Genomic DNA, 24,817 nt, shown 5'->3' with positions numbered 1-24,817 from the left:
GTTACATATTTCTTAATATGAAATACATTTTACCTCCTGAACTTCCTCCCACACAAATCTGTATTGATGATTTAGAACCTTGTGAAATGGCGAGGATTCACTTCTTAGTGAAAAGAGGAGTGTGCGATTTCAGAAACATGGCCATTGCAACACCACTGCTGGAAATTCAACATCAGCATCTGCCGGTAAAATGCACTGAACTTTAGCGTGACCTGAGGAATCGGCGTTTTACTGATACACTGATTTGTAATTAACTGAGAAAGTGAGTGTGGAGAGAAAAACAGAAAAGAAAAAGACAAATGAGTGATAACATGATGTGCTGAAGTTAATTACAGAGAAGTGTACAAGCAGAACTTAATGAAATGGTGCTTAATGAAACAAAAAATACAACAAAGAATACCCAGAACTGTTGAGCAGCTCGAATCCTGTATCAGACACATATGGGACAACAAAAAATGCACTCTACAAATAAAAATAAAATGAATTGAATCCTGTTACTGTCTTTGTATCCTGTTTGCTATATTCGATCTCCATCCGCATTTATTGCACTTTCTTCTCGATTCGAGGCTGTCCGTCGTTATAATATTTGCTCATCGCCTGATTGTTTTGGCTCTTTACTGATTCTCAGCTTGCCTGCTGATTCTGTACTTCTGCCTACATGTTTAATAAATTAGTCTGACCTGCATTTGCATCTGTCCAGCATTTATTATATGACAATGTGCACTTGGAGTTGGAGAAAGAAACATTCAATACTCAGTTAAACATTCAAATAAAACATTTTGGGAGATTTAGAAAGAACTCAAGATAAATTGGTGCATTACAATTCTGAAAGAAAGTCAGGGTTCCATTGTACGTCCATCCAAAAATCAATTTTTAGTGGATTTCCTGCAGAGTTCATGCAGACTTCTAGTAATTGCCCCACTAAGCAAGATTGCAATGAGGAACAACAAACACAGTTCTGTACAACTCGTTTTTCTCAAACACATTACTTTGTTCTCCCAGGTTTCAGATTTCCATTTTTAAGGCCTAAGGTCAGAACAAATACTTTTACTGAGCCTGTTATATACAGAAGGTTGGACAGAACTGCATTCAGATATTTCTTTGTGGTCCCCCGACTTGAAGCCTTCAGGGGAGGATAAATCAGCTTCTGCATTTCTACTGTGGAAAGACAACAAGCTTTTTCTAAGATCCTGCAAGATATTTATGACATTTATTCATACAACGCCATGAAAACAAGCTTTTCTAAGAATGAGCAACATCGTAATGACATTTATTCATTCGACAGCATGAAAAAAAAGCGGCCCGTAGTTCCACCCATGGATAAACAACCATGTGGGGAGGAGGGTTTAGACTGTGGTGGGATGTAAACTACATTATCACAAATACTCCACAAACATGAACATGAAAGATTGAGAGATAATGTGAGAGAAGAGAGAGAACTTGCAATACTAATACATAAAGGTGTCTCAGAAAGGACGAACTAATGCTAGTTTGCACCAGTGCTAAAGTGGTCTAGCTCATAGACCATTATCCAAATAAACACCTCCTCAACATTAATATAACATCCTCTAGATCAGGGGTCACCAACATGGACCACATGAGAAGCCTGCGGGCCTTTTCTAAAAATAGCCGTTTCCTACTTTGTTAAATCATTGTTGATAATTATTATGAGAAATCATTAACATGATCAGTGTCTTCACATAGATGAATATCATTAATTATTAATAATAACATATAATAAAAGATAAATTGAGCAGATCAAACTGAAAACTGTGTGTATCAAACCCTTAGCCCTTCACATTAATCGATACCCAAGAAGTAGCTCTCAGTTTCAAAAAGCTTGGTGACCCCTGCTCTAGATGGATTCTGAATTTTCTTTGCTGTCTTCTTGTAGTAGTTGGAACTAGATTCTTGACCCTGGTATTGAAGGTTGTTTATTCTTGAGATTGAGATTGGGAAGCATCTGTTGTTTTATGCTAATAAGCTCAATCGTGTGGTTAATCAGAGAGATAAAAGATATCACTACCTCCTCCAAACAGAGTTTATAGACTCTTAATATTCTCAATCTGTGACCTTAAGAACCAAATTCAGAATCTATTAATTGATGAAGAGGTGGTAGTTTAGTGGTTAACGCATTGGACTTTGGATCTGAAGGTCCTAAAATTCCAGCCACACCAAGCTGCTATTCCTGGGCCCCTGAGCAGGGCCCTTAAACCCATAGCTGCTCAGCTGTACACACAGTAATCTGAATAAATAAATGTACCTTAAAGAGTGCTAATACATTGTCGCTCCAGCTGTGTAATGTAGCAATGTAGCTCTGAACACTGGTACATTTTTGTACCTTTTTGTTTGTACCGTTAAAAGAACGTTTACGCAACACTAGTGATAGAAATGTATCTTTGTGTCCTGGTATGGGTTAAAATTACATCCTGGTATTTTTCCAAAGCATTTCACTGATGTTCTGCTGAACTGGTTTGTCCTAAAAAAAACAAGTAATACATCTGTGTAAAAAAGAAAGTGCCCTTGCATGGGGCGATTTAATGAATAAACGGCTTTTTAGATGTACAAACAAGAAGCTACAAAAAAGGTACCAGTGTTCAGAAGTACATCGCTTTACCATGCTGGGGTCCAGCTGGAGCCACAAAGCATTTGTACTCTTTTAGGTACATTTTGTCTTGTCTTTTGTCTTGATTTTTCTGTGTGTATGAATGAGATTAATGTAAGTTTCTCTGGATCAGAGCGTCTGCCAAATACCGTAGAATAGAATAGAATAGAATAGAATAGAATAGACTAGAATAGACTAGAATAGAATAGAATAGAATAGAATAGAATAGAATAGAATAGAATAGAAAAGGACTGTGGGTGGGGTGTTGTTGGTTGGCTTTGGAGTCAAACTGGAACCTCAGTTTAACTGGAACTCAAACTGGAACCTTACTTTTGGGGCCCTTAAACAAGGCCCTTAACCCTAACATCACTGGAATATGTGAAAAAAGCATTTCAATGTGCTGTAAAGTATGTGACAAGAATAAAGCAGCTTTCTGTCATGAAAGTCCTTCTTCTCACACACTACTCTTTTTAAAGCTGTTTTTTATAGAATATTTGTTCTTTTCTGTCCAACTAGCATTTGGTTACGTGCTTGCCAGAGAAATTTCTGGAATTGGTGAATATGAGTCGAGCAGGTCTTCAGTCTCAGAATCATTTATTTCCACTAAATACTTACTTTAATGGGGAAAAGGCAAAAATGAAGGCAATTTTTGATTGTTGCCTTACAAAATAATCGCTCTGGTACAATAAAAGTGAAATATAAATGCAATCGGTTCTTTAAAGTACCTCAGTGATCTCGTTAGTCCCACAACTGACACAAAATGATTTTCAAATATACACGTTAGTTCCTTATTTTTTCAGGTATTTTGTAAATATTCCCCGAGCGTTTTAGTTCCATTGCCAAGCGTATGTGCGCTGAGCGTAATATTCAGGATCATTTTTCATTTCAGACAGACGGTGTCAGTTCTCCCAGAGGCGATGATGATGATGATGATGTAAGGATGCAGAACCGTTTCGCTGTAAGACTCATCAGAGTGGCAACCTGCCTGTTTTTCATGTCTACATGTTTCCACACGTGAAACCTGCAGAAACGTGTTCAGACCCCAGCACTACCTGAAGCTGTCAAACTCACAGAGATCACACTGAATATGAGGAAAACACTCGCTTAAAATACTGTATGATTTATTTACTCACACACACACACACACACACACACACACACACACACACACACACACACACACACACACACTAGGAGAACTAGGAGAACCAAACCTGTTCCAGCATGTCAAAGCCCTTTTGCACAATATCAGCTTCATGAAGATCAGCTTTTCATGAGGTGGAAGTGTGAAGAAAATGCTCCTGCTTTAAAGCTCTGACCTCAAAACCATCCCCAGCCCTCCTCACCTCACCTCACCTCCATCAGTACCTGGCTTTACTAACACCATTGTGTCTGAATAAAATCTCACACAAATCTCCACGAAATCTAGTGGAACATCTTCCCAGAAGAAGAGAAAATGAAGACTAAATGTAGAATGAGATGTTCAAAAAAAAGCACATAGCAATCTCATGGTCAGGTGTCCACCAACTTTTATCCACTGCGTATCAGCACACAAAAGCTGTAAAAAATAATATAGAAAAAAATGTATAATAAACTTGGGTAAATGAATGTCATAATGATGTCCTCTGTTTTTTTACGTCGTCCATGAAGAATAGACTTCCTGCAGAAACAGATTTCCTCACATGATATTCCGGTTATCCAGAACAATTATTGTATAGCATTAATAGTAAAAGTGTCTCCCTTTTTTTCTTCATTGACTCTCACTCTGTGGAAGCCCAGCCGACCTCCGAGTAGACCCGAGTCACGTGGTAATAAACCACACCCATCAGTTTCGACCACGCCCTCTGCGCCTCCGCGTCAAAGGATTCTGGGAAAACCTCCACCAGCACTTCTAGAATGACTCCAGCCAGGATCTGTGATAGAACAGCAGAGAGAGAAGGAACAAGATCGATGATAGGGATGTTTAAGTAGAACGATAAATAGTGAACTGGAGAACTGCATTGAAAAATACACATTATATGGACAAAAGTATTGGGACACCTGCTTTTTCCAACCATAAACCCCTTTGCACAAACTCATGAAGATGTGCTTTACAGGGTTTGGAGTGGAAGATCATCCGTTTCTTCGCATAGAAATAAAAAAAAAGTAAAAAAATACTTTCGTGACTCTCTACTGTTTACTCTATTACACTTTTATTAATGTTTTTACTATAATTTAAAATGTTATAACAGCACATGGCTTATATATATATTGTGTGTGTGTGTGTGTGTGTGTGTGTGTGTGTGTGTGTGTGTGTGTGTGTTTATCTTCCTCACTTACATTAAAGTACCTGGGCTCGACGTTGTGGTTGTGAGCGTGTGATTTGGCCACCAGCTCCACCACAGATGCCATCTTCTCTCCGTCATGGACGTTCTCCACCAGGGTGTTGAGGGCCTTCATCACCCTCACGGCGTGTTTCTGCAGCTGTGTGCTCGACTGCATTTCCTGCACATCCTCCATGTGGCGAAACTCGCTGAAGTACTGCTTCGCCGACGGGAAACTGGTAAAGAGTCTGTGGGGAGAAAAGCAATAAAATACATTGAAGAATAAAAAGCTTTATTTGCCTGTTTAACTTTTAGTTGACTTGAAATTTTGTAATGTTGGTGTGTGTGTGTGTGTGTGTGTGTGTGTGTGTGTGTGTGTGTGTCTGCTTGTGTGTGTATGTCACAGAGTGTGTATATTTCAGTGAATGTGAGTGAGTGTTATCTGTGTGTATGTATGTTAGTGTTCCTATGTGTGTACATGCAAGTGGGTGTGTGAGAGTGTTTATGAGTTATTGAGAATGTGTGTGTGTGTGTGTGTGTGTGTGTGTGTGTGTGTGTGTGTGTGTGTCTGATATTATCTCAGTTTCAGAAAGCTGCATAATATTTAACCAAAGCACTGACATTTTATTGCAGTGCACACACACACACACACACACACACACACACACACACACACACACACACACACACACACACACACACACCTACTTCAGAAAGAGCAGAAATGATAAAAAAGGACAAATCACTGCATCCCTTTCTTTTTATCACTGCCACATTCCACATAAGTCGAGTGGGAAAGGATTTCTCTCATCTGTTTAATCTGCTTCCTTCATTCTTTTTCTTTTCCTGTCTCTTTCATCTTGATCATCAGTTCCTCTCTCTACCTTCTCCTTCATTTACTTCTCCAAGCAAAATGACCCATTGAGCATCTGGTCTGGAGGGTTTAGTGTTTTTATGTCTAGTTGTAAATATTGAGATCTGCATGTCTACATTCAGCTTCCGGGACACTTTTTTCTTCCTGATCGGTTCTCTGCAGTTTATATTTGTAGTTGTGTTACATCTCGTGTAATAGTAACAATTGTGTTTTTAATGGGAAAAAGAATAAAATTAATAAAATTATTGCAGCAGTGGAATTTGGGTGTTGAATGGACAGATCTTATTAGAATGGACAGATCTTTTTCACCTGTTTGGATTGACAAAATCTCGTTCTCATGTTCAGATGGACAGATCTTGTTCTGTTTTTTGGTAGGATAGGTCTTGTTCTTCTGTTTTAATGAACAGATCTCGTCTGATGAACAAATCTTGTTTTTATGTTAAGATTCACTCATTTTATTGTTTAAATGGACAGATGTTTGGATGGACAGATCTTGTTTGGAATTCCCTTTTGAGTCTGGTTTCTCTCACGGTTTTCTTCCTTATAACATCTCATGGAGTTTTTTATTTTGCCACAGTCACCACTGGCTCGCTCTTTAGAGATAAACTTATAAGAAACAAACTGCAAAAACTTTTCCATTCTGGCTTTATAGCAATGACCACAGTTTAAGGCGCAATACAAATAAAATAGAAATGAAATGAAATGAATTGAATTGGTTGGAGAGACTTTATTTGGAGGGATAGACATTGTTTGAATGGACAGATCATGTTTGGATAGACAGATTTAGCTTGGAAAAGCAAACCTCATTTGAATGGACAGACATTGTTTGGTTTGATAGACCTTGTTCGAATAGACAAATATTGTTGGGTGTGGAAAAAAAAGGACAGACTTTGTTCGAAATATCTTGTTTGGAGGTATAGATCTTTTTAGAGTAAGAGACCTTGTTGCTTGGATAGACAGATTTTATTTAAAGAAACACATTTTTGTAAATGGACACACATTTGAATGGACAGATGTTGTTTGTTTGGATAGACGTTGTTTGGATGGACAGATCTTGTTTGGAGGGAGAAATATTTTGGATGGAAAAACCTTATTGAATGGACAGCTCTTCTTTAAAAGGACAGACGTTGTTTGAAGCAAGAGACACCTTGTTTTGATGGAAAGATGTTGTTTTGATGGAGAGAACTTATTTGGAAGGAAGAGACCTTGTTTGAATAAACAGATCTTGCTTGGGGTAGAGAACTTGTTGACAGATTTTGTTTGGATAGACGGTTTTGGTTTTGAGGGACGAACCTTATTTGAATAGACGGATTTTATTTAAAAGGAATGACACTTTGTATGAATGGACAGTTCTGGTTTGGATAAACAGATCTTGTTGTTATCATGTTTAGAAGGACATATTCACATGTGCATGTTCTGCTCTAAAGCCCATTTTCATTGAAATGTTAAACTGAATAAAACACCAGGACCTCTGAGACCTACAATACCATGTTCCTGAGCTAATCAGAAACAGAAACACACCGGAATGTACTGGTGCTTGAGCAGCCTATTTGTCTTTTTTTTTCATCAATAAAAGAGAGATAAAGTCTACATTTATTTCCTCTCGTTTCCCGACACAAAAGAAATCATACTTATTTTTATCAGTATCAGACACGGTTCCTCAATTCCTTCAGGAATGTCAGAACCTAATGTTCTAGAAAATCAAACATGTGGCCCTGGTTCATATCAGGAGAGTTTATTATGTGGAAATATGAGGGTTTTTTACAGCTCTTCAGGAATTTAAACTTTGATCACTATGTTCAGGACCCATTGATAAAAGAAAATGGTATGAAACGTCGTTCTGAGAATGAGCATTTACAAACAGTGTAATGTTTAATCACACACTCGATATGTCTGAAGTATATTGATTATATTTAAAATTGTTCTTTCAGTGTTTGTTATTGCTGAACGGTGGTTGGTGCTGGTGCTCAGTGGTGATGATATTTTATATTCTGCATTTGATCTTGTTTTGGTGTTTGTATTGGCATCTGATATTCAGGCTTGGTAATGTATCATGTAATTGACATGAATTGTGGTATGGATTTGGGTATAGAGTGTTGAGATTGGTATTTGGTGTTAATTTTGATGTTTGTTTTTTTGTTATTGGGTATAAATCTGGGTATTTATCATTGATTATAAAATTTGGTATACATTTATATTTATAATATTTTACATTAGTATTGATAGTTGGTATGAATGTGGGTTTTTGAGGTAAAATTTTGTCAGATTTTGGCTGTTTAATGTTGGAATTTGGTATTTATTATGGACTTGGATACTTAGTGTTGGTATGGATCTGGGTAATTAATATTGTTATTTTATTGGTAATTAAATAATTTGTTTGTTTGTGTGATGATTAATTTATGTTTTTTTAAACATGGCACTTGTGAATTGTTAAATGTTTGTGTGATTATGCTGCAAACATACTTTCCCTACGGAGATAAATACACTGAACTGATTTAGTAAAGAGGTGGGTATTTAATGGTATTTGTTATGGATTTAGCTTTTAAATGTAGGTATTTTGTATAAATTTGAATATTTAATGTTGGTATTTGCTATGCGACACACCTTCTGACAGAACTATCCAGAACTAACACACTAACAAACAAGACACTACTCTAACCACAGCATGCAAATCCAATCTCCATGTCACACCGTAAACTTGTAACACCAGTGATGATCAATTCCAGTAACAGTTATGACATCATTACCGATCACATAGTACAGGATCTCACCACAAAATCCACTTCAACAGAACATCCTGTCAATGTCATATTTATTCGCTTTTATGTCTTTCTTCCAATGACGTCAACAGAAGGAACGTGATTCTACTTGCATAAGAAAATCACTGATCTAGTAGTTTAGGATAATTCCTTATAAAAGCACATCCTTCCGTACTCCCATTCATCTTAAACAGACATTTCCTCCTTTTTTTTTTTATATCTCTCTTGAAGTTATTTTATGGTTTATTATTTTATGTAAGTCCTGCTGACAAAAAAATGCAAATGGTCACAAAACTGAAAAACTCAAAATCCTGAACTTTCAGCTTCACCTCCGATTCTTACAAAGTGCTGATACTGGAGATCTTCGTTGTGTCTCCTGACAGACTACGTATCAGCAATTACATGTGAACGATTACACACATTTTATATCTATTTATATATACAGGGGGGCATCCGAGACAGAGAGACATGGAGCATGAGAGAGAGAAAGAATGAGAGACTGAGACAGAAAAAAAGACATCGAGAAAGAGCAAGAAAAACAGACAGAGAAAAAGACTTTGAGAGAAAGATAGACAGACATAGAGCAAAAGAGATGGATAGAGACCTTTAAAGAATGGCAAAGAGAGACATTGAGAGGAAAAGAATAATAGAGAGAGAGAGAGAGAGAGAGAGAGAGAGAGAGAGAGAGAGAGAGATGAGTACCTGATGAGCACAGCGACTCCTGCTGCCTCTTTATTCTCATACACCTTCGACCAGGTGTTTTTGAGTATCACCTTTTCTTCCTCATTGATGGTCTCTGGTGCTTCTATCTGCTTGTGCTCTTCTTTAATTCCCTCCATCTCAAACACACACACACACACACACACACACACACACACACACTTATACACACTTCACACTGGCAGTGCTGCAGCTGCAACCTTTTCACCTGGTGCTCCTGTTTTTGCTGAATGAAGTCGCTGAAGGCAAAAAAAAAATGAAAATGCTGAATACCCTTCCCCTTTCCCTCTTTTATGTCTCATTCATCTTCCCTTCCTCCTTTTTCCTCTTCCTTTTTTTTAACTCCATGTAACTCAAACCTGTTAAACCTGAGTGAGTAAAATAAAGCAGGATTTGCTGAATGACTAGAGCCTGCCCACTTTCCCCTTTCTCTCTCTCTCTCTCTCTCTCTCTCTCTCTCTCTCTCTCTCTCTCTCTCTCTCTCTCTCTCTCTCTCTCTCTCTCTCTCTCTCTGTCACTGTTAAACTTTATCCCTTCTTTATCAAGATGAATGGCACTGTCATTTCTGCACAGCGTAACACACTCGTGGTATAATCTCATGCAGCTTTATGTGGTGTGTGTATGTGTGTGTGTGTGTGTGTGTGTGTGTGTGTGTGTGTGTGTGTGTGTGTGTGTGTTCTGCACATTATGAGAACGTTTCAAGATCTCCTATAATATAATGCATTTACTACTAGGATTTTGGGATCTTTATTGTAGGATATTAGGAATCTTATTACATTTGTAAGAACAGAAATATTTCTGTAGCCAAACTGGGAATAAAAAGGAAATTGCATGAATATTACACATTAATTTGTATTGGTTGGTGCTGCAGCATCACTGGGACATACTTCTGTTCATTTCAGACTTATTTTTCTAAAACAATATACTTTCTATATATTCCTCAGAACTACCGCCAGCAGGTTGCTATATATTTGTAAATGATATAACAGAATCATGGTTTACTGTTACAGAAGCTTAAAGTGGGAATTTTTCCATTATAATCCATTCCACAAATAATGGACTGTTACACTCTAAACTTTTAAAGTTACTTCCTCCAGTCTCTGTCTTTTTGTCCGTAACTCCGTCTATCTTTCTGTTTATATGTTCTTTTCTTTCTTTGTCTTTGTCAAACATCAAAGGTTGCCATGACGAATTGAACCTGTGTTGTTTTACTGTGTTCTGCTTGACGCTACGCCATCACTGGGACATGCTTTCGTTTATTTTGTACTCATTATTACTTTTCTGAGTAACATTTTGGACTGGTATAATGTCCAGAACTTCCTCCAAACTTGGTTTTTCTGTCGCTGAGTCCATCCATCTTCTTGATTCTATTTGGGTTTTTTTTAGTTTGGCTTTTTCATACAGACTTCAAGGTTCGTCATGACGAATTTGATGCTGTGGACTGGGGAATGAACAATTGTTCATATATTTATGAGATTGATGATCGATGCCAGGGGAAACCCAACGTCTGTTCATATAAAGACACAACAAGCATCAACACGATCAGAAATGTGATACGCTGTGATTTGTTTTTGTTTGTTTAGATTTCAGTTGGCATTTTTTTTTTAGATTTAATTATACTATTCATGGACACACAACAGTCTATATCTTTTATTGTTGGATAATGAATGCATTTTTATTTAGCAGTTTATATTTCAATGACAATTTGAATCTAAATATCAGTATTTTTTCACGGTTGCACGATGCAGATGATTTTTTATTTTTTTTTGCAATTCAATAATTTTGAATTTTTTCCAAGATAAATATTGGATTCTGGCACAGAAATAAATATTCATTTAATAATAAAAAAAATAGATTTTGTAAAACAATATGTAAAGGAAATACTACAGTGATTTGGATTATTGAATTGACTTTCCATAAGTGCATTATATATATATATATACAGTACAGACCAAAAGTTTGGACACACCTTCTCATTCAAAGAGTTTTCTTTATTTTCATGACTATGAAAATTGTAGATTCACACTGAAGGCATCAAAACTGTGTGGAATTATATATGGAATTATATACATAACAAAAAAGTGTGAAACAACTGAAAAATGTCATATTCTAGATTGTTCAAAGTAGCCACCTTTTGCTTTGATTACTGCTTTGCACACTCTTGGCATTCTCTTGATGAGCTTCAAGAGGTAGTCACCTGAAATGGTCTTCCAACAGTCTTGAAGGAGTTCCCCGAGAGATGCTTGGCACTTGTTGACCCTTTTGCCTTCACTCTGCGGTCCAGCTCACCCCTAAACCATCTCGATTGGGTTCAGGTCCGGTGACTGTGGAGGCCAGGTCATCTGGCGTAGCACCCCATCACTCTCCTTCTTGGTCAAATAGCCCTTGATGCCTTCAGTGTGACTCTACAATTTTTATAGTCATGAAAATAAAGAAAACTCTTTGAATGAGAAGGTGTGTCCAAACTTTTGGTCTGTACTGTATATGTTTTTTCCGCAAACACGATTCATTATACAAGTTTAAAAAATCTGCTCAGACACGTCCTTTAAGTAACATAATTATAACTTCTCCAGATTCAACCCTGACAGATTCCTTTTCCTTTCACCCCAGGATCTGAAATCTGACCTCCTCATTCAAGACTTTTCTCCTCACCTCAGGATGAAGAACCCACTCTGTATAATCTTATTATTGTTGTGTGGGTTTGGCACAGAGACACGTCCTGTCTCTCAGGAACGCATGTTTGATGTGCAGACTGAAAGTTTAATTAAAGCAAATGTAGGATAAAGGATTAGAGATCCGTCATCACCGTTGACATGTTCACACACTCACACCCATTACAAAGACAACTGAACATTCTGTATTTTTTGTGTGCGGTCTGCATGCCAACCATTTCAACACACTCTGGGATGAAGGTGTCAGATTTATCACATGGAGGTGTGCAAACTGGAAACTTTTCAGTCAGTATGGTTCCACATGATTCACAGCTGCACAATGATCAGATCTTAGATGGAAACTTTGCTCAAAAACATACACAATCCAGAAATTGCAGTGCATCGGTCTAAAAAAATCTAGTCACTCTTCATATGGTAAACAATGACGCATACACAAAAGTTTGATGCTAATTGTATTTTAGTATGAAATTCTTCTGGTGAAAGCAGATACCTGTCAGGCAGGCGCTAGATTAAGATTGTTGCTTGATGTGAGAATTGGAATTGGAACATTATAGCCATAATAAATCATAATACCGTGAATACTTAAGTACTTTTTAAATGTAAATACTTTTGTACTTTTACTCAATTGGAACTTTAAAGGGACACTTTTACTGGAGTCACATTTTACTAAGTGCTGATCTGGTTTATGTACTTCATCCACCACTGAGAGATTTGCATGGGTGTGGGACATTATAGCACCTTTCTCACCCTTCATTGCACCTGGTTCCTTCTGATCCTCAACCACTGCTACCATGAGGCTGTGAGTTCAAATCCCTGCATCTCTAAGCTGTCTTTACTGGTCATTAATTAGACTGTTAATACTACTACTAATTAATTCTTCTTCTTCTTCTTAATCTTCTTCTTCTACTACTTCTTCTTAACCACACAGGAAATTGTAGCTCAGTGGTTTGGATGTTGGGCTGATCAGAAGGTTGTGAGTTCAGATCCCAGAGCTGGCTCTGCTAAGAGGCCCTTAACCCTCAACTACTCAGTTGTGTAATTAAAATAAATGTAAGTTGCTCTTGATAAGGATTTTTTTCCGAATGCAACAATGATTAGATTTTTTTTGCTCTTGGTTTTCTCTTTGCAGAAATATCCTGAGACATTTACTGTAGAATATGTACTGGATTTTACTGCCATCTATTGGTAGTTATGAGTTACTGCAAGCTGCTACTCGTTATACAGGGTTAATTATAACTTCACGAGTTTTATTAAGTCTAAAATCAGTCTTAAAGTCTTAAACATATCCAATTTGCGGAAGATGTTTGCTTATTAATAATATATAATAATAACAGTATGACTAAAATGTATTTATATAATAAAGGAATGAAAAAAGAAAATCCAGATTTCTGGTTTGCAGTATTCTTAAAGTTCGACTTCTGAAATGCTTTTCTTTTTCGCCACGGTTACAAAGAGTGATTAATGGAGTCACTGTATAACTATATTACTAAAACTATGAAATACTATAATTCTTCTTCTATGATTTAACCTATATAATCATTATCGAAACACAGCTCCCTGGTGGTCTAGTGGTTAGGATTCGGCGCTCTCACCGCCGCGGCCCGGGTTCGATTCCCGGTCAGGGAACTTAGCTTTTTCTTATTTTCTTTCCCCATGGCAATAAATAATAATAATAATAATAATAAATGTTAAATAATAACCACCATGCAACTAAAACTTCGACACATTTAATTGGACAGCTGCACTACTATCATCAGCTGCACATGAGATCTTCTGGATTCTGGTTTGTGAAGGTGTTAAAAATAGAAAGACAAAAGATCTTTGAGTTGTTTCAAAACTCTGTTCAATGAAATCAGATTGTGTATATTAATTCAAATAAAATCGCCTACATACAACATGTGCATGTATCATATTATAATATATATTATCACAAATTATTAACAGTGTTGAGTTGTGCATTTTAAAGCTTTTCTTGAAAATCCTGTTTTGTAAATGTCTTTGTAGGTATATCTCAGACCAAATTAAATTCTTCTCCTCTTTTAGGCATTGTGCAACAAAATAAAAAAACAGCTATTAAATCCACATGAATATTGTGCAGTTTGCTACAGATGCATGTTGCGAGCCCTGTCCAGCGCATGTCCCACATTATTGTACGCCTGCTAGATGGCCTCGGTCCTACAAAATCTGATGGATTGTATGCAACAGGACACCTGGAGTGTTCATGGTGAAGGCACCATGCAGACAGATACCTTTGAACCCAGCAATAAATCTGATTGGATACAAAGTCTAAAAGTTATGGTATAAAATGGAAAGAATGGACTATTGGAAAAAAATTCATTGGTTATGGAAAAAAGAAATATATATAAAAAAAACATAAATCATATCTTACTGGCTCTAACAGCCAGCACACGACACTGTTTATTAGTGCTATAATAAAAGTTTCAGAATAATTGCTGCTCGTTCAATAATGAAAGTAAGTGCTATTGAGTATGAGGAAGGACGTCATTGCGCATGCGCATGTGCGAAGCCGTCGCGCATGTGCAGTGTATGTTATTAGGGTGGACGGTAACTCGGGGAGTGACAGTATGAGCGTGTGTGTGTGAGTGTGTGTGAGTGTGTGTGTGAATGTGGAGGATAAGATGAGTTGTGGATGATATTATGATGGCGTTCCAGGAAGGAGAGACTCTCGAGTCGTGGCTCAGTGAGTGTCATTTTACACCTCGAGGTGTTTTTCAGAGATGCATTGGTTTATGCGTAACGTTTTTTTCCTGTGTGTGTGTGTGTGTATGAGTGTGAGTGTGTGTGTGTGTGTGTGTGTGTGTTTCTGTGTCGCGTCGCGGTTTGATTGCGTAAGCACATTCCGGTTCAGCTTAAAGCCTGAAGCCCAGATAAGCTCCTGCTCATGTTCTTCATCATGAATGAATCAGAAAGTGAGAATGAGATCAGATATAATGGACCATGATGTGGGTTTAATGATCTCTAAATGAAGATGGATGAATGGATGGATGGATGAATGGATGGATGGATGGATGAGCTTCATAATACACAATTGCATCCTAAATCCGTGAAGAACGAACGATTGCCCTCTTTTGTGCAGGAGGTTATGTGACTGCACATCATGATCATGTGTAATAATGCATTTCATATCATTCTCCATCCATGCGTTTTGTCAGTTCCACCAGAAGGTGTGGTGTTCCACCAGAAGGTGTGGTGTTCCACCAGAAGGTGTGGTGTTCCACCAGAAGGTGTGGTGTTCTGCAGGATGAGACTGTCCTCCTGTCCAACTCTGTGCTTTCTGCATATATAAATATATAGAGAGAGTGAGAAGGATCCACATGTATCTCTCCAAACCTATTTTTTAAGATACTGATGATGAGGATGATGATGTGGATGATGATGATGAGGAGGAGGAGATTGAGGAAGAACATAAGGATGATGCACTTTCCTGTGGTGTCCCACACCATGTAGTGCTCATGACTGACTAAATTAACAAAGACAGATGAATTATTACTGAGAACCAGAATGAATGAATAATTGAACAATCAATTGCAGAAGAAATGAAGGGAGAAACACACGCAAGCTCCCGAACGAACGAATGAATGGATGATGAGATGTTTGAAGAGTAGCTGGATGGTTGAAAGAACTGCTGATCAGTAAAACACTCAATTTTTTTGTCCACTGAAAAAATGAATGAATGATTTCACGACGGCCTGAAACAAATGAATTGATGGATAGAAATGGTTTGCGGATGATATTGTGATTTGTGGTGAGAGTAGTGAGCAGGTGGAGAAGATCCTGGAGAGGTGGAGGTACACGCTGGAGAGAAGGCTAATGAAAGTCAGCAGGAGTAAGACAGAGTACATGTGTGTGAATGAGAGGAAGGGTAGTGGAGTGGTGCGGTTGCAGGGAGAAGAGGTGGAGAAGGTGGAGGAGTTCGGGTACCTGGGGTCAACAGTGCAAAGTAATGGAGAGTGTGTTGGAGAAGTGAAGAAAAGAGTGCAGGCAGGGTGGAGTGGGTGGAGAAGAGTGACAGGAGTGATAGAAGAGTATCTGTGAGAGTGAAAGGGAAAGTTTATAGGACTGTGGTGAGACCTGAGATGTTGTATGGATTAGAGACAGTGGCATCGAGTAAAAGACAGGAGGTGGAGCTGGAGGTAGCAGAGCTGAAGATGTTGAGATGTTCATTGGAAGTGATGAAGATGGACAGGATTAGAAATGAGTTTATTAGAGGGACAGCACATGTAGGACGTTTTGGAGACAAGGTGAGGGAGGTGAGATTGAGCTGGTTTGGACATGTGCAGAGGAGGGACATGGGGTATATCAGTAGGAGAATGCTGAGGATGGAGCCACCAGGAAGGAGAAAAAGAGAAAGACCAAGGAGGAGGTTTATGGATGTGATGAGGGAAGACATGCAGGTAGTTGGTTCGAAATGTAGAGGACAGGGGGGTCTGGAGACATGAGTGAATGAATGAGTGACATTATGCTGAATTTGGTTTTGATCTCAGGTATTCTGGTGTTTTTCCAGACAAAGCCACTCACCCGAATAACAGGCAGGAGGACTGGGAGTACATCATCGGCTTCTGTGACCAGATCAACAAGGAACTGGAAGGGTGAGTGTCAGGAATCCACACAGGAAACAGGAAGAGCATCTGTGATGGTGTTGATAGTGATGATTGTGTGTGTGTGTGTGTGTGTGTGTGTGTGTGTGTGTGTGTAGTCCACAGATTGCTGTACAGCTTCTTGTTCACAAAATCCATTCACCTCAGGAATGGGAAGCTCTCCAGGCATTAACTGTTAGTGATCACACACACACACACACACACACACACACACACACACACACACACACACACACATACTTGCACAGATTTCTGGTCGGACGTGTTCGTTATCTCCTGCAGGTGTTGGAGGCCTGCATGAAGAACTGCGGAAGGCGGTTTCACAACGAAGTGGCCAAATATAGGTTTTTAAACGAGCTCATCAAAGTGGTTTCCCCCAAGGTGAGGACATTTCCTGCATTTACCGAGACTCTTCTCCTTTTTTTCTGTCGTCTGCGTAAGCTGAATGATGGACTGGGTGTGTTTCTGAGAGGAGGAGAAGGAGTAATGAAAGGTCTGACTTGCTGTACACCAGGTTCACAGCCATGATATTTCTCAGATTATGTACTTCAGAGAACGTTTAAACCACAGCGCTATTTATTAGCACCTCCACCTTTTTGTTCTATGGAGCAGACTTGCTATAAATTGGTAGAAAAATGCATGGATGCTTCAGTGTTCGCCAACAAGCAACAATATATCATACTATATGGACAGATGTTGGTGGACACCTGACCATAAGATTTCTACGTTTTTTTAACATCCCATTCCACATTTAGTCCACAAATTTCCTGTTATAATGAGCTCCACTCTTTTGGGAAGATGTTCCACTAGATTTTGTGTGAGGTTTCATTCAGCCACAAGGGTGTCAGAAAAGTCAGGAACTGATGTAGGTGAGAAGGTGAGGAGGCCTGAGGTGCAGGAGATCATCATCACCATGCTGGAGCAGGTTTGGCTCTCTTAGTTTAAAGTCCAAAGACTTCAAAGTTTGTGGAAAATGTTTTGGAAAGAACCACATAGTGGAAAACTCAGGTGTCCCCAAGTCAAGGAGACGTTAATAGATATTCCACATATTGGTACAATTCTAGAATAGAAGAGCTTTTATTTGTCACATATACATTACAGCACGGTGAAATTCGTTCTTCACGTATCCCAGCTTGCTCAGAAGCTGGAGTCAGCCATGATACCACGCCCCTGGAGCACAGAGGGTTAGGGGCCTTGCTCAAGGGCCCAAGAGTGGTAGCTTGGCGATACTGGTGCTTGAACCCCTTGACCTTCCAATGAGTAACCCAGAGCCTTAACCAGTGAGCTCCCACTCCGCTAAACTCTCCACTAAAGACTAAGACGAGTGCACAATTTCACAGGAACTCTTCCTATCTGCTTCCTGCACATTACAGCGGGTGTGCCGAATGTCCAGAACGTATAATTTGCATCTGGTGTACTGTAGACCTAAAGTCTCTTTCTCTTTCTGCATCTCAGTACATGGGAGAAAGTGTCTCTGCAAGAGTGAAGACGAAGATTATTGAAATGCTGTACAGCTGGACTGTAGCGTTCCCCAGCGAGGTCAAAATGACTGAAGCGTACCAAACACTGAGGAGACAAGGTGACCACAGCCCACACTCACAGCTTCTACACTTTCACCTTCAGCCTTCAACTTTCACTCACTTCCACAGTTGTAGGTGTGGTCAGGAAGCACACTGGTGGACCGTGTATCAGAGTCAGACTTACAGTACACGCAGTACAGTCTGTGCACAAACCAGGAAACCAAATAACAAATCAGAAACCACGATTCAGACAAACATGGTCTCTCAGGGTGTACTTACTTTTGTTGTTATCCATTTAAACAAAATATATATATATATATGCATATCGCAGGACTCGTCTCATCAGACCCGGAGTTGACGGCTGATAAAACTCTGATCCCGTCTCCACCTTCTCGCCCCAAGAACCCGGTATTCGACAACGAGGACATGGGCAAGGTGAGGTCATTTATTAACTCAACAAATAATGAACCAAACATTAACGTTATTTCATATATTTTTAGGGTTTTATTCTTCGTTAAAGGAAAATACAATCCTGAAGCTTAATAACCGATTTTGCTTTGTGTGTGTGTGTGTGTGTGTGTGTGTGTGTGTGTGTGTGTGTGTGTGTGTGTGTTTGTGTGTGTGTAGTTGCTGGCGGAGCTGCTTCGGAGTAAGAACCCAGAGGATCTTCAGGAGGCCAACAGGCTGATCAAGAACATGGTGAAGGAGGTGGGGAAACTTTAAAAAAATAAATAAATATATATATATATAAACTGATCAGAATGGGAAGTTAGATAATTACCATGACACTGAGGTAACACGTCAGCAAGCAAGATTATCAGTGAAGTGTTATAACCACATAAAATCATAAAAGTGCTACAAAGGTGCTCCAGTGTGCCGGGATAACTTTTGGGGGCGGAGCCTGGAGTGATCCCGGGCTCCTGATTGGTTTTGTGTGCAGGACGATGCACGGGTTCAGAAAATGACCAAACGCATGCACACGCTGGACGAGGTCAACAACAATGTCAAGCTGCTGAGCGAGATGCTGAGTCATTACGACCCAGACCGGTCATCAGACGCAGACCGTGACCTCATCAAGGTGAGACAAAAACTCCACAATCAATCGAATGTGAAAATGTGAAACAATTTCTGTCCAGCTCTTTTTTTCTCTGTCTATGTATCTGTCTGTTTGTCTCTGTTCATCCGTTTTTCAGTCCATCTGTGGGTATGGTCCGTCTGTCTGTCTGTCTGTCTGTCTGTCTGTCTGTCTATCGGTATGGTCTAACAGGGTCTCTCTCTCTCTCTCTCTCTCTCTCTCTCTCTTTCTCTCTCTCTTTATGCAGGAGTTGTTTGAGCGCTGTGACAAACTAAGACGCACTGCATTCAAACTGGCCACAGAGACGGAGGACCACGACACTAGTTTAGGTAACAAAACATGCGACAAAAGAATCTGCTTTTTTCCACTGCAGATTAAAATGGAAGTAACTGTTTTAGAAAATTAGGAACAAGAAAAATAAGTATTTCACAATAGGAAGAGCCACAGAGGGTCAATCACTCAGCAGTGTATCAGCATGACCCTCGAGAACAAATCCACTGTCACAAGACCACAAAACTGACATGACTTCCTGTTATAGAGTGCAGTATAAAGGGGGGATTGTGTGTGTGTCTGTGTGTGTGTCTGTGTGTGTGTGTGTGTGCAGGTGAGATTCTTCAGGCAAGTGATGAGTTGGAGAGAGTTATAAGCCTGTATAAGAAGGTTGTAAAGGGTGAGACGTATGTTGAGAACACTGAGGAACAGAAACCAGCATTCGGGAAAGGTGAACACACACACACACACACACACACACACACACACACACACACGTACGTCTGTTTACCTATTCTACCCAAGAGGTGTCCATTTACTTATGAACTACCAAAAGAGAACATTTGGGGTTTATTTGGTATAAAAGCTAAAATATTTATGAACATTGATGTTCTTCAGGTTGTGAGACAGACACTCTCATTGATCTCGCTGGTCTGGATGAACCACCTGCTCCCCAGTTGGCTCCGTCCACTCAAGTCTCCAGACCCCCTCTAACCAATCAGACTGTCTGCAGCATTCCGGTGATCCCGCCCCCTCCTCGCCGATTGGCTGGAGGCTCCACCAGTCAGACCAGCAGCCCGATTCACAAAGCCTCCGAGTCGTCGCCGGCCCACTCTCTGCTGGACGATGAGCTGCTGTCCCTCGGTGACTTTTACTCTGCATTATTTATTTATTTATTTCCTCTCGTATTTGAAAAAAAAATGATCAAAGGATTAATTAATGACATCAATCAAAAAAATTTTTTAAACAGTTCCTTTTCCTTTAGATATGTTGTGTCTGCATGAAACTTGCATTTAGTTCAAAAGAATTAAATATTTATAAATAGATTTGTTAAATTATTTGTTCTCATTGCTGTTTAAATTATTATGATGATGATGATGATGATGATGATGAATGCAGGCTTGAATGAACCCCCTCCGGTACAGAACAGACCCAAACTGGAGGACGTGTCTAACCAGTGGACGTCTTTACAGGTACACCTGCTTCCTCACATCCTGCATTTCAGGTAGTTACATATTTGGGCTCTTATGGATTCATGATCTTTTACTGGCATGATGATGATGATGATGATGATGGTGACTTGTTTGTCCACTGACTCGGACACTTAAGCCCAAGATGACTGTGGATCGAAACTTAAATGGTTTATGAAAAGTAATGACCAGAGCTTCATGGTGCTCTGTGTATAATTGAATCATAACTAAAATTGTTTTATTACATAATAAGAATGATGTAATTATTACAGAAACTGTATAAATGCTAAATTGTTCTCTCGGGCCTTTATAGGTACGGAAATCCCAGTATATATTGAATATAAATATCCTGATATAATGCAGGACATTACACTGTGTGTGTGTGTGTGTGTGTGTGTGTGTGTGTGTGTGTGTGTGTGTGTATGTATGTATGTATCGCTCTGTCAGGCTCCTGCTCCTCCTGGACTTGACCTGTTCTCCAGCGGAGCAGCAGCACCAGGAACCGCGTTTCCTCCTACACACACCTCAGGCCACCACACACACTCGACACACCCCACACACCCAGACGTATTGACTCAGGGGCTGCAGGACCTCGCCATGCTGAACCTGGGAGAGGTAAAAAGGTAAGAACAGGTTTCTAGGTTGATTTCTAAGACAATAGTGCATTTTGGGAAATTTGTGTGTGTGTGTGTGTGTGTGTGTGTGTGTGTGTGTGTGTGTGTGTTCTAAGCGTACCAGGGCAACACGTCATGGCTGGCGGTGTTAGTTCGGGTTTCTCCGTCTCCTCGTCTCTCTCCTCCTCCAATCCGTTTATCAGCTTCACCATGTCCGGCTCACCCCTGCGTACTCTACAGGGAAACCCTGTACGCTCCGAGGCGTCCCTCAGCACCCTGCATGTTTCCCTCGACTCCATCAAAACCAGTCAGTATAATCAGTAATAACACCCTCTACATAATCACACAAACACACACATATATTTAGTATATACTAGAGGTCGACTGATTAATTGGTTTTGCTGAATTATCGCCACTTATAGTTGATTTCTGAACTATCGGCTATCGGCAATAATCCATACCGGTAGTTTTTCCTGCTTCCAGTCAGCTTTCATTACAAGAGCGGCCTCTAGTGGAAAAACACTGACACCACATGCTTTTTATTTTTTATTTAATGTACATTTTTTTTTTTTTACACACACGTGAGACAGCGTGCTGCAGGGAGAGCGCTATGTTTATTTAATTTAATTTATATTTATTTGATAGTTTTTTTTATATTTGTAATACAGTACTAAATATAATAAGTAAGATTCTTCCAAATTGAAATGTTGGAGTAGTATGTGGGATGGGAATTGCATTATTCTTTCTCTTTGTCAGTCTAAGTTTTTTCTCTGGAAGATGGTTATACACAGTGTGTGTGTGTGTGTGTGTGTGTAAAGGTAAGGCTCTTCCTGTGACTGCGTACGATAAAGACGGAGTGCGTGTCCTCCTGCACTTCGGCTCAGAGTGTCCCCCAGGGAGACCAGACGTCCTCGTCATCGTGGTGTCCATGCTGAACACGGCTCCTCTCGCAGTGAAGAACATCGAGCTACAGGCCGCAGTGCCAAAGGTCACACATACTGTACACACACACACACACACACACACACACACACACACACACACACACACACACATTCTTTCTGTATAGCCTGTCGTTTTACATTCATCTCAGGACACACTGAGTAAAATCTTCTGTACTTTTATACTCCAATCTTTTTTTTTTCTCAGTCTATGAAGGTGAAGCTTCAGAGTCCATCAGGAGCCGAGCTAGCACCCTTTAACCCCATGATGCCCCCTTCCTCAATCACACAGGTCATGCTTCTCGCTAACCCACTTAAGGTGACACACACACACACACACACACAGAGCTAATATTTTAGCAAAACTATAATGAGAACTAATGAGAACTCAAAATTGAAATGTTAAACTCAAATTCTCATTGATGCAGTATCATTAATGACCAGTAGGCGGCAGTGCACATTGAATTGTACCTCATTGGCACAACAGACCTGCACTTCTGCAAAAATATATATTAAATATATATTATATTCCTCATCAAAAATATATATTCTTCATCAAAAAAGATGTATACATATTATATATAAAGGTGTGTGTGTGTGTGTGTGTGTGTGTGTGTTTCAGGAAAAGGTGCGTCTGCGCTATAAGCTGATGTTCCTCCTAGGTGAGAGAGAGTACTGTGAAGTGGGTGAGATGGATCAATTCCCTCCACCTGAAAGATGGGGAAACCTGTAGAGCCCACACACACACACACACACACACACACACACACACACACACACACACAAAACCCTGTGCTAAGGTCCGACTCGGACAATCTGAAAGAAAACCTGTTTATTTATTGATTAAATAAGTTAGCTTCTTAGTTCCTTTGATCTACAGCGCTAACGCTACCTCCGAGATTCCACCCAGCACATGTGGACTTCCGGATCATCTCTGAAAAGGAAATCGCTTCTACTGCAGTCTCTGTTTCAGAATCTGGTATCCATCAACTCTCACATCTTCCTTCTGACTGTAATGCGTATCAGGTATAAGGATGAATCTCCATCAAGCTCTCATCCACACTGTCACCCAATCAGACGTGGTCTGGGGTGGAGCTTCATGAATCTTCAATCATCCGGTCTCCACCCGAAGCATCTAAAGCCGATTCAGCTGAACCCTGAGCTCACACTAGCAAGCAGCCGAGCGACAGGCGACTTTATGTTTCCAGTGTAGACTTGTGACAGAGCTCCTTCAGAAGAAAATGGGAAGTGTAATGGTTTTAATGGAACCTGTAATGGTGTTTCCTTGTGGATTTATTGGGAAATTCTCAGCTGCCTTGGTGGCATGTTTTGTCTCATAGCATTAAGAACCAATAGAACACCTTCAACAGTTGCGTATTAATATCTAATGGATGCCATTAGGGACCATTAAGAGGCCATTAAAGCACCCAGATTCCAGTAGTAGAAACCCACACTGGTTTCTTTGGTCTGTTGATAATGGTTTATGTAACGGTAATGTATTTGGTAGCTGATGGTTTGTAATGTGGTTGTAGTGGAATCCATTACAATTCCAGCGGTTGTTTTTATTGTTGTTGTTTTTTCAGAACGAGAAAGTCGAGACATATTTTATTTTATTGCATTAGTGACATAAGTCAATTTTTTTTAACATTCGCGTTAAATCTTTTACGTTTTTTTCATGTTTACTAAATGAATGCGTTTTATTTATTGAGTTCGTCGTGCAATACAGATGTGTTACTGCTTGTGTCCAGGATTGTTGTTATTCTTAATGTTATTACTGAAACATCCTGAGACAGAAAGCTAGAACTGTAATAACCTAATAATAACATGTTGATCCTTGTGTGTGTGTGTGTGTGTGTGTGTGTGTGTGTGTGTGTGTGTGTGTGTGTGAGAGATTCTGCACTCTGACTGTATAATGTGTGTTTGATCTTAAAAAAAAAAACACAAGCCATAAAAAAACTTAGTTTGTCCTGATCACTGGAATAATGTTGCGAATGTAGAAAAGCTGTGATTCAGAATACCGAAACTGCCAGTGTGTGTGTGTGTGTGTGTGTGTGTGTGTGTGTGTGTGTGTGTGTGTGTGTGCTTGCTAGCTTGCTTGCTTTCCCATTTTAAGTGTTTTTAGCTTATGCAGATTCTTAAACCCGCCCTGCTGCACAGACTGTAGACATTGTGAGTACAGAAGGGTTCCTCGTGAATGGTGTGTGTGTGTGTGTGTGTGTGTGTGTGTGTGTGTGTGTGTGTGTGTGTTGTATGTGCTTGTGCCATGCCACACTATGTACAGTATATGGTTCGAACATGTGATTTGTTCTGCTGCATGCTGAAATAAAGTCTCTTTTGAAGCAAAGCAACGTGAGGTGATTTTTTTAACACTACTTAATGGTTGATGAAGAAAATGTAACTTAAATGCTCCTGTAAGTGAATCTGCGACCAAACTCATTTTTCTCCTCTGTCATGCATTGTGAAATAAAAGCTTTTAAACCCACATGAATATATTTGAGCTTGTGCAGTTTGCTACAGATGCTGGTTGTGATCCTGACTAGTGCAGCTCTCTGATCGTCCAATCAAAACGTTCAAAATGTTCACGTGACTGGACGCCTTCTAGAGGGCCTCGGACTCTCTACAACTGTGAAATATGTCTAGACACAAACACAATAT

The 24,817-nt window shown here is 39.6% G+C and overlaps 2 protein-coding genes and 1 non-coding gene across 4 annotated transcripts; 2 read left to right on the top strand and 1 right to left on the bottom strand.

The window, feature by feature from the left end:
- Positions 1-3,693: 3,693 nt before the first annotated feature.
- Positions 3,694-9,618, bottom strand: LOC124381767 (cytoglobin-2-like). The gene is made up of 3 exons (XM_046843629.1): positions 9,244-9,618; positions 4,925-5,156; positions 3,694-4,518 (listed from the first exon to the last, which is right to left on the bottom strand). The coding sequence occupies exons 1-3, from the start codon at positions 9,378-9,380 to the stop codon at positions 4,366-4,368; spliced, it is 522 nt and encodes a 173-aa protein (XP_046699585.1). The 5' UTR covers positions 9,381-9,618; the 3' UTR covers positions 3,694-4,365.
- A 3,869-nt stretch (positions 9,619-13,487) lies between these two features.
- Positions 13,488-13,559, top strand: trnae-cuc. The gene has a single exon. It is a non-coding gene; the product is annotated as a tRNA-Glu (tRNA).
- Positions 13,560-14,473: 914 nt separating this feature from the next.
- On the top strand, positions 14,474-24,506 carry gga3b (golgi associated, gamma adaptin ear containing, ARF binding protein 3b). 2 transcript variants are annotated; one of them, XM_046843613.1, is made up of 17 exons: positions 14,475-14,634; positions 16,459-16,543; positions 16,651-16,726; positions 16,835-16,933; positions 18,008-18,131; positions 18,404-18,507; positions 18,700-18,780; positions 19,013-19,150; positions 19,395-19,476; positions 19,752-19,868; positions 20,036-20,281; positions 20,537-20,610; positions 21,055-21,230; positions 21,338-21,528; positions 22,040-22,209; positions 22,371-22,481; positions 22,785-24,506. In XM_046843613.1, the coding sequence occupies exons 1-17, from the start codon at positions 14,592-14,594 to the stop codon at positions 22,893-22,895; spliced, it is 2,028 nt and encodes a 675-aa protein (XP_046699569.1). In that variant the 5' UTR covers positions 14,475-14,591; the 3' UTR covers positions 22,896-24,506. The 2 variants fall into 2 exon arrangements, with proteins under 2 accessions (XP_046699568.1, XP_046699569.1); XM_046843612.1 differs by having other exon boundaries at positions 14,474-14,634; positions 16,651-16,933.
- Positions 24,507-24,817: the final 311 nt, after the last annotated feature.

This window comes from Silurus meridionalis, chromosome 29, assembly GCF_014805685.1.
Source record: "Silurus meridionalis isolate SWU-2019-XX chromosome 29, ASM1480568v1, whole genome shotgun sequence".
Lineage (NCBI taxonomy): Eukaryota > Metazoa > Chordata > Actinopteri > Siluriformes > Siluridae > Silurus > Silurus meridionalis.
Note: the sequence above shows the minus strand (reverse complement) of the source record. Positions and strands in the feature narration are given on the sequence as shown.

Excerpts from the sequence above, each read along its gene's own strand:
- LOC124381767 (XM_046843629.1), bottom strand. The coding sequence starts at position 9,380 with ATGGAGGGAATTAAAGAAGAGCACAAGCAGATAGAAGCACCAGAGACC. Across the intron at positions 5,157-9,243 it reads GGAGTCGCTGTGCTCATCAG|ACTCTTTACCAGTTTCCCGT; the intron begins GTACTCATCTCT and ends TTCTCCCCACAG. Across the intron at positions 4,519-4,924 it reads TCGAGCCCAGGTACTTTAAT|ATCCTGGCTGGAGTCATTCT; the intron begins GTAAGTGAGGAA and ends GTTCTATCACAG.
- gga3b (XM_046843612.1), top strand. The coding sequence starts at position 14,592 with ATGATGGCGTTCCAGGAAGGAGAGACTCTCGAGTCGTGGCTCA. Across the intron at positions 18,132-18,403 it reads CCAAACACTGAGGAGACAAG|GACTCGTCTCATCAGACCCG; the intron begins GTGACCACAGCC and ends TGCATATCGCAG. Across the intron at positions 21,529-22,039 it reads CCTCGACTCCATCAAAACCA|GTAAGGCTCTTCCTGTGACT; the intron begins GTCAGTATAATC and ends GTGTGTGTAAAG.